At 34.7% G+C, this 18,065-nt stretch overlaps 1 protein-coding gene across 1 annotated transcript in view; it reads right to left on the bottom strand.

Moving 5' to 3' along the window:
- The window catches only part of LOC150092745 (ATP-dependent RNA helicase A-like), a 337,554-nt gene that overhangs the window by 96,769 nt on the left and 222,720 nt on the right, over positions 1-18,065 (bottom strand). Inside the window, 2 exon segments of the mRNA XM_090414778.1 lie at positions 1,033-1,106; positions 14,311-14,520. Coding sequence (XP_090270904.1) covers positions 1,033-1,106; positions 14,311-14,520 — 284 coding nt within the window.

The following is an 18,065-nucleotide window of genomic DNA, read 5'->3' as shown; positions in this document are numbered from 1 at the left end:
CCGTATCCAGTTCCTAGAACATCAGAATGGTGGCCATATTGAACCTCATTTGTAATTAACAATAAACATCATGAAATTGATGTGTGCTGTCTCTCATTTGCCATTCATTAGTCACACCTACTAAAATTAATTTGGCAGCGCCAAAATTTCCCTTGTTGGTGACTTTCAGTACTTTTTTTTTTGTTAAATCGAATTCCCATGTTCCACTGTATACATCTACCGAATATTGGTGTGTTTCGTCCAATACATTACACGACAGAGGGCTCTGAACACTACACTTGACGTTATTTTATAATCACCTGGTGTGTGTGTGTGTGTATATATATAAAGAATGAATTAGTAGCAAGTTTCAAACTGCTATGATTAGTTTAAGTTCATGCCTTGCTTGAAATATTTCTGTATTTGCCCGAGTCATAAGAATGTTTCACATTAAATAAAACAAATTTCAACTTGTAAAAATCTTACTGGCTGCTGGAATCCACCATTACCATTATAGACATGTGAAGAAGTCAACTTTGCTCTTCATGGAGTTTGATCACAGGGTTAATGGTGCAAGCAATATACAGCTAGTGTAAATTATATAAAAAATGGCTCAAAGAGATTTAAAAAAAAAAAAAAATTTTTTTTTTTTTTGAAGTTTTCACAAGTAGATTTGGATATAAGTAACGCAGTTCGATGTGCAGAATTCACACTGAATTGTTCTTTGTCATCAAAAAATGTTATTAAATCAATAATTATAATAATAAATCAATTTACTTTGAAATATAAGAGCAATGTTAGGATTACCAAGGTTATTCAAGATTTTTTTAAAGCTGATCTCCATTTCAGACTTGTGGCAGACTGGGCCATTATAATGAATTCACAGAAAGTTGTGAACAAGATACCTTACTAAAGACACCTCCCTCCACCTCACACACAAAAGGAGTGTCATGAAAATAAAATTAACAGTTGGCAAGAATGTTTAGTTTATGGTGAAATTAGATCTTATTTTATTTAAGAGGATGGTAAGCAATATTAAAATTGTCAACTTACTTGCAAGAATCAATCACATAAACAACATCATTAATGGTTACACTAGTTTCAGCAATATTAGTAGACAGTATGATCTAGAACAAACAAAAAGAAATATGTCATGACCCTATACAAATTTAACATAACACAGGAACATTAGCTAATTAGATAATACGTTTTATGTATACAACAACTCTGACTACTGTAGGAACCACAGGAATTGTTTGCTATTGTAGATATTTGATTACAATCAATTTCCTTTAGAATAGAATTGTAAGTTGACTTTAGTGATTTTCTTTATTTTACAATGGTGGTCCCCATAGTGAGAGATGCCTGTGTGTGTAAATAAAACATTTCCAATAGGGATTTTTCATTTATAATTTTTAATATTTCATAATCGCATTCTTATATAGTGACACTATTCATTATCCTAACAGTATTGCAGGCATAATTTTGTTCTACCTATTTTTGTTCTTAAGATGATGTGATGCTAACCAAACTAAGAATGCAAATTAAGAGAAATCCTAAATGTAAATTCCATTAAATTATCGAGTCATAGTGCTACAAAAACTATCCAGTTAAAACTGAGTAGAAGAAGAAAAAAAAAAAAAATCAATGAACTTTAGACTGTAGTTCATTCATGGACACAATCAAATATGCATTGCACTAAAAGAATCTTAATAACTGTTTCCATACAATACAGTCTGACAATATTCTGAGTCAATTTTCAATTTTTTTTTTATTTACACAAGAACCATCATAATACCGATCTCTATTGAAACATTGATAAATTTCAATAGAGATCCTAAATATCAATTCATTAAATTCCATCAAGCAAGTGCAGAATATTTTGTGAACAAAAACAACTTGCTTGAAACCAAACCTGAATATGAGAATATACTCTAGTGTCATTAAATCCCATTTAGCATCAGTTATCTCAATATTTCCCAATTGGTATTAGCAACACCTTTTAGTCTGAAGGACCTGGATTCAAATCTGAGACAGGGCACAAATAACTTTTAAAAAGGCTTTTCATTTGAAAAGGAGTAGTTGTGGAGGTGGCAGGCTTTTTTTTTTTTTTTTTTTTTTTTTTTTAACCTCTATGTCATTGTCTTACAACTCATTCAAAGTGGCCTCATATTCTTAGTTGCTTCCCATAACCCCAGATAACAACAAACATCCTCAACATTTTCTTTCAGATGTGTATGCATTATAGGATAAGTTATTACTTACCCTGGTTTCAACCTTTTAGGTCTCTTGGGGAACCTGAAGAATGAAGATACTAAAAGCTAAATCATTGCAGAATAATCATCCAAATATTGTCCATGCATAGGCAGCAAATTGATGTATTACATTATTATGAAGACGCTGTGAATCAAAGATAGGAATAGAAAGTTTTTTCAAGTGATTAGAGTTATACTCTAGCATTATGTTAAGTGGGATTTAACATAACACTAGAGTATAATATATATTCAATGGACCAAATATTAGAGATAATGGTGATGGGAAGTTGATACTAGCATCCCTCCCCTGCACAGAATAATAAAACACACCCAAACCGAATGCAGACAGTAAATAGGCAGGCTTCGGGTCTTCCCAAAAGTGTGTCACAATCAACGAACATAGGTAAGTGTGGGGGATCTTAATGACCTTGATCATGGACATTCTATCACTCAAGTGGTAAGAATTCTAGGGTTCTCGAGGGCAACTGTATCAAGGATATACTGCAATTATAAAATCAGCAGACGTACCAGCACTCAGCAAGCAAGTGGTGGCCGACGACATGCCATTGATCACTAGGGTCGACGTAGACTGTCCGAGCTTGTACAGACCAACTGCAGGGCAACAGCATCACATATCATATCCAGTTTCAATGCCAGAGGTCCAAGCAGCATCAGCAAGCAAACAGTATGGCATATTCTACATACCATGGGCTACATGAGCCAATGCCCTAATTGTATACCACTGTTGACAGCTTGTTTTCGAGCACTATGCTTTGCTTGGTGTTGAGACCATCAAAACTGTACCTCTGCACAGTGGACAAGAGTCATGTGATCTCATGAATCCTGTTATTGGTTGTACTGAGCTGACAGGTGGGTGCAGGTGTGGCATCGACAGCATAAGGCGATAGCCAGGTCATGCCAGACCAGCTCTGTTCAAGCAGACGGTGGTTCTGTGATGGCTTGAAAAGCCTTCACATGTGACACATTAGTCTCTTAGTGTCTGATCACCTACACACTTTCATGGCCTTCATGCATCTTGCAGCCTATGGTGTGCAATGATTTAGATTGGGTATCTTCAAATGCCTAGCTCCCCATTGAAGAGATGTAAAAAGCTGAAACAAGGCTAGGTAAAAACTTCGTTAAAGATACAAAGCAATTTTATAAACTTGATTTTAATCCTTTTTCCTAAGTAAGCAAACAAGCAGGTAAGTCAAAGTTTGCTCCTTAAGTATTTTCAGGTCTGAGGCAACTCTTGGTAAAGGTGGAGTAAACTCTGATTACTTTCCTTAATATCTCATCTAATGCAAAGTACATCTCCTTGCGAACATGTATAATGCAATGCATTAAGGGAAGGGTCACTACCCAGACCAGTTTTGACCTTATTGACGTCTGTCAGTGGGAGCCAGATCCTGAGATGCCAGGGTTGAAGTAATGCAGAACTTATAAATTTTACCTATACAAGGAGATGTGCTTTGCATTAAGGGAGATACTAAGGAAAGTGATCAGAGCTTACTCTACCTTTACCACGAGTTACCTTAGACCTGAAAATACTTCAGGTGCAAACTTGACTTATGCTTGTTTGCTTACTTGGGAAAAAGAATTAAAACCAAGTTTATAAAATTGCTTGGTATCTTTAGCGTATAGTATACCCAAGGTAAAAAACTTATCCTATAATGCATACCAGAATACACATGTGAAAGAAAATGTTAAAGTTGTTTGGGATTATGGGAAGCAACTAAGAATAGGAAGCCAATGTATTATAACTATTAATTGCATTCTTCTAGCCAATTTGTTTTGCATGATAAAAAAGTTGCAGGACAGTCTCATGGAGGTTTAAAAAAGCCTCCACATTTCAACTACTCATCTTCATATGAAAAGCCTTCATAAAGGTTCTTTGTGCTCTATATGAGATTCAAATCCTAGTCTTTCAGACTAAAGGGTGTTGCTGATACAAACTGGGGAATAGACAACTGATGTGAAGTCTACAGCCTCTACAGACAAGCAATCTATTCATGAAGATTCTTCGTGTGAAAACTTTTGTTAGCTTAAGCTTATGGGTAAAGAATTAAATCACAAATATAATTCCTTATGTTAACTATAATTTAGTCCAGAAATAATAATTTACATATAGGAAGATCAAACTAATCAAAAAAATCTACACATTTTGCAAAATGATCCTTAGGATATGCTATGGAAACATGTACAGATAAATAATTATAAAAAGGTATACAGGAAAGCCTCATTACAAAGGTGTTAGGTTCCAAGCACGCTGTTTGTAAAGTGAATTATTTGTAAATTGGGGTAAAATTATAACAGACCGAGATGAGATTGATTCCTTCGGTACAATGGACTTCCACAAATGACTCTTTACCACCAGTTTCTTCATTTATTTCATTAAACATGAACTTTGCCTTCTTCACGACTACTGCTTCAGTTACAAGAATGTTGTTTCTGATTAATATCAATCTATAGCACTAATAGTTTTTTCACTTTCCACTCTTACTCTATAATGTTCTTGAACTTTGCATTAACAATTCCTGTATGTGAAAGCTTTATCCTATTTGCAGGGGTTGTTATAGTTGAAATTGTAGAAGGCATTAACCTTAATGCTTTACACACATCAGAATGATGCTCATCTGAATTCAATGCATCAAATTGTTTCCATTTTTTCCTCAATGGTAAGTGCTTTTCTGTTTTTTTTTTCTCTCTCCCAGCTGAGGAATATGTTGAATTGGCTTTGCATTTAGATGACATTTTTAATTTAATGTTTCAATAATAACATTAATAAAATTTCTGAGCACTCCTTACAATGCAGAGGACCAAATTGTAAATAGTTTTGTAATCTCTATCCAATGCCATAGAATACAAAACAAAAGACAATCACAAAACACTGCCGACATGCTGCATTTGTCTTGTTTCTGATGTTTCTGATTTTTTGCTACTTTTTTGGTTTTGGAATGTTCGTTAATTCGAATCTTCATAAATAGAGGAAACACAAAATGAAGGAATCCTATATTTCATAATAACATTTGTGTATACTGTACATAATTTAGTTTTTCTTAATTTTCCCATTAAAATTGTTCAACTGAATACCAAACTCTCATTAATTTCATTAAATTCCATCATGCCAGAGAGAAATAATTTCCAATATTTCCATCAATAAAAACAGCTCAATTAACAGAATTAGACTCAGACTTATTTAACAGCAAAAATTTTTACTACCCTGTATCCACTAACAACAAATTTTATATGGATATGGCGTTAATTTTCGGAGAATTTCTGTAATTTTTGCAAACAACTATGTTGATGCCTGTGACAAACTTATGTTATTTAATTAACTCCATCAAATGGTGGTTATTTTGTTCAAAAATTCAAGAGATATGTTAAAAATTAGAGAATGTTTTGAAGTTTCAAAAACTGTATCTGGTGTTTAGATTACTGTGCAACCAACTTCAAAAACTTGGTTGCAATATAAATTATACTCGCCAAGAAATTGTCATCTTGTGTAAGCAAACAGTCAAGAAGATACTTCAGCACAACCTTTGTTTGCTTATTCATGAATGAAGGATTAAGCAAAATATATTTCTTGAAAAACATAATTTACTTCACAATCAAGTGAAGAAGCTTACTACAACCATCTCTGATCCAGAGTGTTTTTAATAAGAATGTTTTTTTTTTTTTTTTTTTTTTCTACTTACATATGGACAAGACTTCAATAAAGGTCAAAACTAATTTTAGTAGTGAACCTTCCCATAATGCAGACAATATACAAGTCCATAAGGAAGTGTGCTTTGGATTATGGTATACTGGGGCAATTCATGTGAAGTCAAGAGTATTTACATACATGTAGCATAGTAGTGAAGATATTTCATGTACAAACTTTGTTTACTTACACTTGGGTAAGGATTAAACAAAAATATAATTTCTTGGCAAGTATAAGGAAGGAGATATATTGACAGATCTTTCCTCAGATATCAAGTATAGTTTGTTCTTCAAATTTCAATGTTGCATTGAAAATTTAAAGAACAAACTATCACTTGATAAATTTTGGTTAAAAAGTTCATCGCAGGTGCACAACAGCTGTGTGAATGGTCTCCATTGTAAGCTCACTCCTGTCTGCTTGAGTTGTAGTAATGTTTACAGATCACTTCAAAGAACATGCTGTTGAATCAAGGGTAATTTAAATTTTAAAGGTATTTTATGTGGTAATGGCATTTAAATGAAAAAGAAGCATTTGTGATCCAACTCCATTTTCTACAAAACTACTTATGTGAAAGAGAATTCTACAAGTCACTGTAACCTTAAGAAAACATTGAAATAGGTTGAATGTAATGTCTACTTTATCTCTAAGAAATATTGTATATAATATTGATAATTTGCATCGATATAAACTCACATTTCCCATGAAGCTTTCAGTATTTGTGAATAAATATTTTTAATAAAATGAATTATTTCTAAAACATTTATGTTACTGCATTATTTATACGATTAATGTATCACATGTTTTCTTGGTGAGTTCCATGAAAAAAAGTATTTATATATGTAGGATTCTGTAGTTTAAGGAATATTGCTTGATGGAACAGATGTAAATGGCCACAAGACACTATGGAATTGGTGTTTTTGACATGATTTCCTTCAAAATAAATTTTTATGAAAATTTCATTGGGATTCTGTGGAAAAAAAAATTTTTTTTAGTTGAAGTATTTTTTTCTGAAAAAAATACTGCAACTAAAGACAGTATGGTATAGATCAGTGTTTCTCAACCTGTGGTCTGCGATGATGGGACAGAAGATAAAAACTGGTGAGATCTTTCTGAGCAATAAATACAAAATCTTATATTCAGGAAATGACAATCAAGGAAAAGAAGGAGTAGCCATAGTATTCAACACAAAATATGAGTCTAATCTTCTTGAATGGGTCTCAAGGCAGTCTCAAGTAGACTAATGGGTGCAGATATGAGAATGGGGAACTGGACAATGAGACTTATTTGTGCCTATGGTCCCACAGAAGGTTCTAATAAGATAGAAGTGGAGGTATTGTTTGAGGCTTTAGAAAAAGCAACTGACACAATGAAAAAGGAAAAGTTGGTTCTTGTCGGGGATCTAAATAGCAGAGTAGGAAATGATTGTCAGACATACAAAAATATTTTGGGAAAATTTGGAGAAAAGAGCAAAGCTAATAATAATGGCAAATATCTGTTGGATTTCTGTTTAGCACATAGACTGGTTATTACTAATACCATGTTCCAACATAAAAATGTGCACAAATTCACATGGATAGAAGAGGCAAGGAATAAGAAAGTCTCATTGACTATGTTATTCTTGATAGTGATTTTCTCCCTGCCGCAGGACACCAGAGAGTACAGAGGATTTTGAAATTGGAAGTGATCACTATTTAGTCTTGAGCAGGATAATATTGAATTTCACATTGAAAAGAATAACATGTAAGAAAGTTAAAGCGAATGAAAGTTGAGCATTTCTCAGATATGAACTGTAGACTAAAATACACAAAGATTATTGAAGAAAAAATGAAAGAGTTAGAGAACAGGAATCAAACCTTGGAGATTCAGTGGCAAACCTTGAAGAAAAACTCTGACTGATTCAGCTGTGGTGAAGTTGTCTGCAAGAATAGAAAAATTAGAACTCCATGGTTGGACACAGGAAGTTAAAGAGGCAGTGAAGGAAAAGAAGAAAGCACATCAAAAGTTTTCCTGGCAAATAAGTCAACTTGTGCTCTTAGAGAATACAAAGACAAATGTAAGAAAGCTAAACAGTGTGTAAAACTAGCTAAACAAAAGTCATGGGAGAACTTTGGCAAGAACATAGAAAATAAATATCATGAAGGTGCTAAGATATTCTGGAGGTTGTTGAAGAAGCTTAGGAATGGAGAAAAGAGTGCTGTAAATGGAGTTAGAGATGACAAAGGTGACATGAAAACGGAAGAAAACGATATCCTTGAAGTATGGAGTAATTACTTTGAAATACTGCTAAATGAAACAAGCAGTGATTAAAAAAACACTGCCCACGCATGCAGTCAAGAATACATGTCCATACTTGAAGTATAAAAAGCCATCAAAGGCTTGAAATGTGGAAAGGCAGTAGGAGTAAATGATATTCGACCAGAAATGCTGAAGTATGGTGGTATAAGAGTCTTACAGTGGCTGCACTGCATAGTTCAGAATGTCTGGACAGAGGGATGAATTCCCGATGATTGGAGTAGAGCTCTCTTAGTATCCATATACAAAAAGGGAAATAAAACTGAATGCGAGAATTACAGAGGTATAGCATTACTGAGTGTTCCTGGCAAGATATACTTGAGAAACAGCTGAGAAGAATTATGGAAGAAAAGCTTGGTAAAGAACAAGCTAGATTCAGGTCAAATAGAGGCTGTCAGGATCAGATCTTCACTTTACGACAATTAGTTGAGAAAGCATGTGAATATAACAAAGATCTGTATTTAAGTTTCATCGCTCTGGAAAAGGCATACTACAATGTGCCAAGAGAGAAGCTATTCAATACGCTACAGTTATATGGTGTCAATTGGGCATTATATCAAGCAATACTTAGTCTTTATTTGAGCTGTAAGTCAGCAATGAGAATTGAAGGAAGTACAGGAAGATGGTTTAATGTTAAATCTGGTGTGAGATAAGGATGTACATTATCTCCTCTGTTATTCATTATTATATGTATGGATCACATTATGAAGGAAAGTGGTATTAAACATGATATCAGAATTGGAGATGTTAATGTCAGCTCTTTGCTTTATGCGGATGATGTTATACTTCTAAATAAATCCGCTACAAGTCTGCAAGATTCCCTGACTAAATTGAATTAACTTTTGTAATAGATATGGTATGAAGGTCAGCAATAAAAAGACAAAGACAATGAAAATAGGCAGAATCATCGAAAATGTCAACTGTGTTGTGAATATAGAATCTGTGGAACAAGCAAAATATTTCAGATACGTAGGCATGATTTTTAGTGAAGATGGTAAATTAAATATGGAAATAGACAACAGAATCAACAAAGCTGGTATGGTAGGGAAGTCAACTGAATAAATTCATATGGAATAAGAGAGAAATTAGTCAGAACACTAAATTAGCTGTATACAAAACAGTGTTCAAACCAGTTTTAACGTATGGATCTGAGAGGTGGGTCAGAAGTAAAACACTTGACCAAAGACTAGGACGGCAGATACGAGAGTCCTGAGAAAGATTATAGGCATGAACAAATGGCATCAATGGCAATATCATATTAAAAATGAGCATATTAGGAAAGAACCTGACATTGTCAGCATCCAGGAAAGCGATAGCAGAGCTAATCTCAGGTGGTGTGATCACTTAAACAGAATGGGCGAGGAAAGATTAGGAAAACAAGTGTTCTCTGACCAAGGCTCAGTATATCTCCAGAAGTGCTAAGTGATACTTGGACAAAATGTGTCATGAGTTAACCCCAGTATTTATATATTTTTTGGAAATGTTTTTTAATAATGGAAAAGTGGCTTAGAAGTAGAACTTTGAAAAGAAAAGCAAATGAAACAGGTGATGCTAATCCTAATTGTGATACACTTGCTATAACAGCAAGTAAATCTGATACTATTAAAGTAGAAGAAACAAGCAGTTCAAAGAAAAAATACAGTAGGACATATAACAGTTCATATTTAGAATTCAGGTTTACTTGATGTGGAGATGAAAGCGTACAGAAACCTCAATGCGTTTTGAAGTGTTGTCGAACGAGGGCATGAAACCTAAAAAACTCCGACAGCATTTAGAAACTAAACATTGTGATGTGAAAAATAAGTCAATTGAATTTTTTCAGCGACACTAAATCAAAAGATATAGTTTCGACCATGGGCTTGATTAATAGCAAGGCACTGGAAGCATCCTATCTCTTAAGTTTGCGCATAGCAAAAACAGGGAAACCTCATTCGTAGTTGTTCCCTGCATGTACCACCTGTATAGTTGGCTTATGCTTGGATTCGCTGAACTTTTATAGTTTTCTATCTTTGAGTTTCTTATTCGGCTAAGAAATAATGAATATCCACTTAATTTAGGTAAAAACTATGTTTGGCAACAAGATGGTGATTTGTTTCCTCTTTCAAATGACACTGTCAGTCGCAGAATTAATGATATGGCAGGTGATGTAGAATCTAATTTAATCAAAAGAGTTAAGAAGAGCCCTTTATGCTACGTATAAGATATCTGCATGATAACAACATTCATGATGATATTCTGTTTTGTAGAACTTTGTCATCCTGAACAACTGGAGAAGAAATATTTCACACTCTCAATTACATAATACACAAAGGGATCCAGCAAGAAAAATGCATGGGCTTCTGTTCAGATGGAGCTTGCACCCTTACAGGGTTGTTTCAATGGCTCCGGATATGACTCAAGTATATTGTTTCATTAATAGGGAAAGGTTGGCCTCCAAAGGAATGCCACCAGAATTTAAAACTGTGCTATACAACGCTGTAGAGCTACTTAATTTTATTAAAGCTCGACTTCTAAATAACAGTTTATTTTTTGTATTCTGCAATGAAACAGACAGTGAATATACACAACTTTTGCTTCATTCTGAAATTTGCTGGATTTCCAGGGGCAAAGTACTAACTAACTTATTTCAATTAAGGCACGAAGTTTCATTGTTTGTAAATGAACGCAATTCTAATTTTGCATCCTCCTTGTTGACAAAGCATATGGTTATCAACACCATCCTATCTTTCAGACATTTTATTCGAAATTAAATGAACTAAATCTCTCCCTTCAGGGAAATTCTTTAAACTATTCTTGATGCCTACAACAAAATAAAGACATTCGAGAAAAGAAAAAAAAAAAAAAAAAAAACTGATGCTGAGCATTAGTTATTTAAAAATCTGATAATTTGCACCTTTTCCAACATTGGAATCCTTTTTAGTTTAAAATGATCATTTTGTTGATTCTGAGTCTCCGGAAAGGGTTTGTGACCACCCGAAAACTCTGAAATGAAACAGAATTTTGAAACATATTTTCCGAATAACTTTTATAAGAAATTTCTGTGGGTTCAAGATCTATTTCAGGCTTATAGTCATGAGAACGACCTTTCGTTACTGAAAAAAGGACAGTTAATTGAACTTTCTAGTGACAATGGGCATAAAATGCAATTCCGTGATCTTCGTTTGACTGATTCTGGAGCACTGAAAATTGTCATGCAGTTTTCTACAACCTATCTTTGTGAGAAAGGATTTTCATTGCTCCTTCAAATAAAAACAAAATACAGAAATCATCTTAGTGTGCGCGCCGTTCTTCGACTGAAGTTGATCAATATTGAGCCAGATATCCAGCAACTCTGCAAAGGCTGAGAAGCTGAACTATCTCTTTAAAGTAAGTAGTAACATAATTATAACATATTATTTATTTGGACTACAGTTTCCAATTATTCTCGTTACTGGTTTTGAAATTAATCCATTTCCAAAATCGAACAAAATCGGGAATGAAACTTACGCAAAGTGACACCATGATGAGGTTCAGCTCTGCTGGCGAGGAGGATAGCTGCTCGCATCCCGTTTAGTGAAGTTCCTTATCTTGTATGGTCACTTGCGGGAATATGCGGCCAAGCACACCGAATCTGTCGCATGCAGACAACAACATCCGTACAGTCATGGATTTTACAGAAACACACACCACAATGCAACGAATAGCATTGTGATGTGTGTTTCTGTAAAATCAACGAACACAGGACGGATATAAATAAAACCACCACACAATTAATAAATCTGACAGATTTACGATGACCACTGTTGTGCCTCTATATAAAATAGGACGGATATAATTAAAACCACCATCATAACATGATTAGTACAAATCACATGCATACAGTATATACGACATACAGTCGCTGGCGGGAAAATGTGACCGACCACCTCGATGACACTTTGCGACTGACATTGTGTGTTGGACTGTTTATAGATATGGGGAATGACTTCACATAACAGGATGTCTTAAATATTTTTTGCTGGGAAAATTCCTCAGGGAAATAAGGTGATTCGTATCGGCCTGAAGTGTGTGTGTGTGTGTGTGTGTGTGTGTGTGTGTGTGTGTGTGTGTGTGTGTGTGTGTGTGTGTGTGTGTGTGTGTGTGGATGGATGGGGAGGAGAGGCATTAATGGCTTTGTGATGTTCTGAGTGAAATTTTTGGGTATATGCAGGGGATAATTTGTACAGGACAAGGGAAGTCATCCATGATGGAATCCATGGATGTCAAGTTCGTATTCAGTATTATGATGAATGGAGTAAGATAAGAACAACATTTTCCTCTCGTCGCACAATGCACTTAGCGAATGGAACAATTTACATGTCGCAGGTCGAATCAGAGAGTGCATGAAGATAAAAGCTGTTGTGGGGTTAGCTTCATGAATATGGGCAGATGAATGGGGATAACATATAAAATTGCTGTGGGTTAATGAATGGGGATTAAAGATAAATGCCATTGTGGGCAGATGGTATCAACAATCCCCATTCATTTGCCCGTGTTATCAACAGCGCTAAAAATGTTGTTGTGAGGTGAGCTTAATCAGTGTGGACAGATGAATAGGGATAACATAAAAAATAATAGTTGCTGTGGTCAGATGAATGGGGTTTCAGCAGGACGACGCTGACATACCCATTTGTTTGCCCACAGCAAAACTGATACACTTTTAATCATTTACTTCCAATTTAATTATGTTTCCGTATGTATTTGTAAATGTTTATGTATATCTAAATGTAATATATCTATATGCTGTATAAGTAAATGTTGATAATCCCCAAATACATTTTTAAAAAAATACATAACTTAGTGGTCCTTAGAATTGTTTTAGGTATTTCACTGGTCCATGTGCTTAGAAAGATTGAGAAACGTTGGTATAAATATATGGATGATATCTTTGCAGTATAGTAAGGTTCAATATCTGAACTTCAAGATTTTGCTCATAAAGATCGACACATTTTCACATTACATTTGTTTGTGATTTGTCGGTCAAGTGAAAATATTCAGTTTTTCTGTCTTTAGGAAGAACACCCACACTGGATTTTATAATTCATGCTCACATTGCCAACTATATCACCATTTCATGTCAAAAGTGTCTGAAAACACTCCAAATAATTAAAAATTCATTGATCTCAGATTGTGAAAGACACCTTTTTGGTCTCTTTGGCCTACTCTGTTGCTATCAAATTTGAGCCAAATTGGCATGGGTGATAAACATTGTGACAAACAACTCTGGACAATCTGAACAAAGAACAATTTTTAATGAATATGCAATCTCCTTTAAAAATATGATTCTTTGAAAAAAAAAAGAAACGGGCCTAATAAAAGCAATTTTCTTATGGAGCGAGGAAAAAGAAAGTTGTGAACCTATATTGCCTCAATCTGATCAAGGTGGATTCAAGTTATCTTCTTTGAGAAATTGTTCTTCACAAAGTGACCCACCTACCCACCCGTTTAACATATAAAAATGGCATTTGAACTGATCTGTTAATTAGAGCAGTTTAGACTGCATTGCTCTATTCAAGTGTGGTTAACATGTTTGTATTGTCAAGTCTTTGTTACAGTATTTTTGCCTTGTTTAACTCTCAATTTATCTGAAGATGCACTTGACTCGAACCTACATGCTTCATTGTGTTAATTTTTTATTTCTGAAGTAATTGTGAAAGAAGAGATAAGAGATTTAATAGGTGCTTTGTATCTTGTACCTGAAAGCAGGGAGGGGGGGGGGATAATGTAATAACATTTATGGCATGAATTTAAGTGATCTCATTAAAAATAATGATAAATATAATACTAAAAAGGATGGACAAATTATAGATTTTTCTTCTTTTTTTTTTTTTTTTGAAATGTGGCATTAAAAATAAATAAATAAACTTGCATACTGTTGATACTACAGAAGCTTTCCAATCTTTTTGACATTGCATAAACTAAACAAATTAACAACTTCCTTGAAATGATCTTGACTTTTTTTTTTTTAAGGTGCCATTTATCTTAATTCATTAGGAGCACTCAGGCTTTCTTCCTCTTACACATGCATTTGCACCAAGCACAAAATATAATGATATTGTTTACCTTAGTAACATTAGATGGAACAGGTTCAAAAACTTTATGTTGCTCTTCTCTAGGAATCTGGGAATGTAGAGGCAAAATGCAATATGCAGGAGTACCAAACACAGGATGCTGCTGCAAATGTCTCATCAGTGCAAATATAAGATTCCACCCTGGTAGAAATATCAAAACAGCACCTGGTTCGTCTAGATTCTTCACGTATGACAATAATGCCTAGCAAAGAAATAAAGAAAACACAATAAGCTTCAAAAATACAAATGTGTTAAATAGTAACATATAAGCATTGCGTTAATCAATATAGCAAAAACCTATCTTCACATATTTTGTATATTAGAGCAGGGGAGCAATTTATGGATTATTCAACTCATTTTATTACTAGCAGAAATAACAATCAATCAGGCTCACTCCCATTATTGCTTAACCACTGTTAGTCTTCTCGAGTATTAGAGAGACTTAATTTGACTACCCAAAACAGCATTTCATACAACATTCAATTGAGGTAAAGATGCGTACCCCAAAATCCAATGAAGTGCTCAGTCAAATGCCACAGGGAATTTATGTCTCATAAATGTCTATTTTACATGTAGACATTCAGAGCCGGGGTGCTTAAGGGTCAAAGCTGTATAACTGAGAGGAGACCTCCACATTGCCTTTAAAGGAATGCACAAAACCGACCAGGGCTTCTGACCTAATGTCCAATCCTCACCTTCTTGTGGTGCAACCTGTTGGGTGCACCACAAGAAGGTGAGGATTGGACATTAGGTCAGATACTGAATACAGAGGACCTGGATACTAAACGAACGAGGATGGGCTGGCAATTTGGGATTTAGCCGACCAAATTGTATTCTTATTGGCTTAAACCAATATACAAAATGATGGTACACCATGACAAAATTTCATGCTGGCTGGTACGTCGCCCGGTTAAACAAGGCCCCCGCTGTTTTTGCCAGAGAACCAGGGTGAACAGCGAAAAGTCAGCTACTGGAACAAATCCGAAAGCACACCCCACCTCGACATCACCAGAGTTAAAGATCGGTACTATCAACATAAGAAGCCTGAATGGCAAAGAAATGGAGCTTGCTGAGGAATTAGATAAGTACCAGATCGACATAATAGGGGTGACTGAAACAAAAAAGACAAAAACTGGTGAGATCTTTCTGAGAAATAAATACAAAATGTTATAATCAGGCAATGACAATCAAGGAAAAGAAGGAGTAGTCATAGTATTCAACACAAAATACGAGGCTAATCTTCTTGAATGGCAGGCAGTCTCAAGTAGAGTAATGTGGGCAAATATCAGAATGGGGAATTGGACAATTATCTGTGGCAATGGTCCCACAGAAGGTTCTACTAAGGTAAAAGTGAAGGAATTTTTTATGCTTTAAAGAAAGCAACTGACACAATGAAAAGGGAAAAGTTTGTGCTTGTTGGGGATGTAAATAGCAGAGTAGGAAATGATTGTCAGAGATACAAAAAATAATAATGGCAAATACCTGTTGGATTTCTTCTCAGAACATGGACTGGTTATTACTAACACCATGTTTCAACATAAAAATGTGCACAAATTCACATGGAGAGAAGAGGCAAGGAATAAGAAAAGTCTCAATGACTATGTTATTGTTCATAGTGATGTTTTCTCCCTGGCGAAGGACACCAGTGTACAGAGGATTTGAAATTGGAAGTGATCACTATTTAGTCTTGAGCAGGATAAAATTGAATTTCATATTGAAAAGAATAACATGTAAGAAAGATTTAAAGCGAATAAAAGTTGAGCAGCTCTCAGATGTGAACTGTAGACTAAAATACACAAAAATTATTGAAGAAAAAATGAAAGAGTTTGAGAACAGGAACCAAACCTTGGACATTAATTGGCAAGCCTTGAAGAAAACCTTCAATGATTCAGCCAGAGAGGCATGTGGTGAGATTACTGGCAAGGATAGAAAAATCAGAACTCCATGGTGGACACAGGAAGTTAAAGTTCATAGAGAGAGAAACTGACTATGAATTTTTTCATTTGTGAAAACAAAGTATTTATCTAGTCTTAAGTGTAAGTTTATTTTAAAAAGGCCTTGGATCCAATTAATTTGTAGTTAGTTATGTAATACTGTTTGAAGTGTATATACAGGGTGTTCGGGATAAATTTGACAGTTTCGTAAGGAAAAAGAAAATCTTCTTTGTATCTATTAAATTTAATGAATTGACAAAAAAACATTACAGGCAGAGTTAATTACAATACTATCAACAAGATTTACTCAAAATAACCACCATTAGCATCGATCACAGCTTCAATTCTGCTTCGGAACCTCGAACAAGCTGATGCTACAGTCTCCCTGGGAAGGGCCGCAAAAACTGTTTTAATTTTATCCATTAACTGGGCTTTTGTATTACTGGAAGTGCGATTGGTGTCTTTTTCAACTGCGCCCCATACAAAATAATCCATGGGGTTAAGGTCAGGGGAGTTTGGAGGCCAAACATTTGGACTGGTGAAGTCGTAGAAATTTTCAGACAACCATTTTTGACTTTTCCCAGAGGTGTGGCAAGGGGCCGAATCCTGCTGCCATACATACGGCCTACCATTGGCTACTCTTGTTATCCAGGGCTTGACTACAGTTAGCAACTCCACGAACAAAGCCCGAATTCCAATGCCAGGGTTCTTCAACACCTGTTCCTGCAGATTTGCGAGGAATTCTGCTGTACGAACGCAATCAGATCGTCTGCTAGAGATCTTTCTTCTTGCTACATCCTCGTAGTCACCATTGCAAGTCTCTAGTTCATGCCTGATTGTTTTTACTGTATTCAGGGAGCATTGGGCAGCAGTCGTAATATCCTTATTTTGATGGCGGGCACGAATCATCATGATACAAGTTATTCTCTCCCATGATTCAGGTGGGTTCCTGCTATCCATCCTTTCTGACATCTTGTATATGAATGAAGAAGGGTCCAAACTTTTAAATGAAGAGAAGTGTGTGTTAATACATGTAACTTACGGAAAAATATAATTAATTATAAATATGTCAAATTTATCCCGAACACCCTGTATATTGTTTTTGTTATATTAAATGTGTTTATTTTGTATTTTGGTCGGAGTCAGTGATTATTTGGATTCTGAAAGAAAGAGTTAAGATCATTGCACTAATTGGAGTGAACCCTTGTGCATATAATAACATATAGGTGCACTGAATTAAAAAAATAATTGTTAGAAACAGAGATCATCTCTATGGTAGGATTAAATATTAAGATAATATCTATGAATACTCTATCTATATAAAAATCCACCAATTATTAACAATGTTACAGCATCCTGTACACTTGAAGATGAGAAATTAAAAGACACAAAATCAAGGAAAATCAATCAAAGGGCCGATATAAAACATTCAAAAACAACATACAGGAAAGTTGGATTAGATACAGAAAACCAGTCTAACTGGACACAACAGATAATAAAATTTTGAAAAAAATTAAGGGAATGAATGAATGGTAACAATGGTACAATCATAATCACAATATTAGCAATGAAGATTAATAAAATAACTTAATATTAACACTCAACAATGTGTATGCAGAGCTAATTGAGATTTTAAGGTTACTTAACAAAATTGGAGAGGAAAAATCAATAGAATAAGTGTTTCAAGCAAAAAATAAAAATAAAATAAAATAAATCTAGAGAGAGACCAAGACAATCAATTCTCACTATAGCAAACACCAATATCAAATTCTTGCAATGCCTAATGTCTTATAGGGGCAATTTTATTCTAAAG

Source organism: Typopeltis vanoorti, chromosome 25 (genome assembly GCF_054136105.1).
Source record: "Typopeltis vanoorti isolate ZY-2024b chromosome 25, IOZ_Tvanoo_1.0, whole genome shotgun sequence".
Taxonomy (NCBI): domain Eukaryota; kingdom Metazoa; phylum Arthropoda; class Arachnida; order Uropygi; family Thelyphonidae; genus Typopeltis; species Typopeltis vanoorti.
The sequence above is the reverse complement of the archived record's forward strand: the minus strand, read 5'-3'. Positions and strand labels throughout refer to the sequence as shown.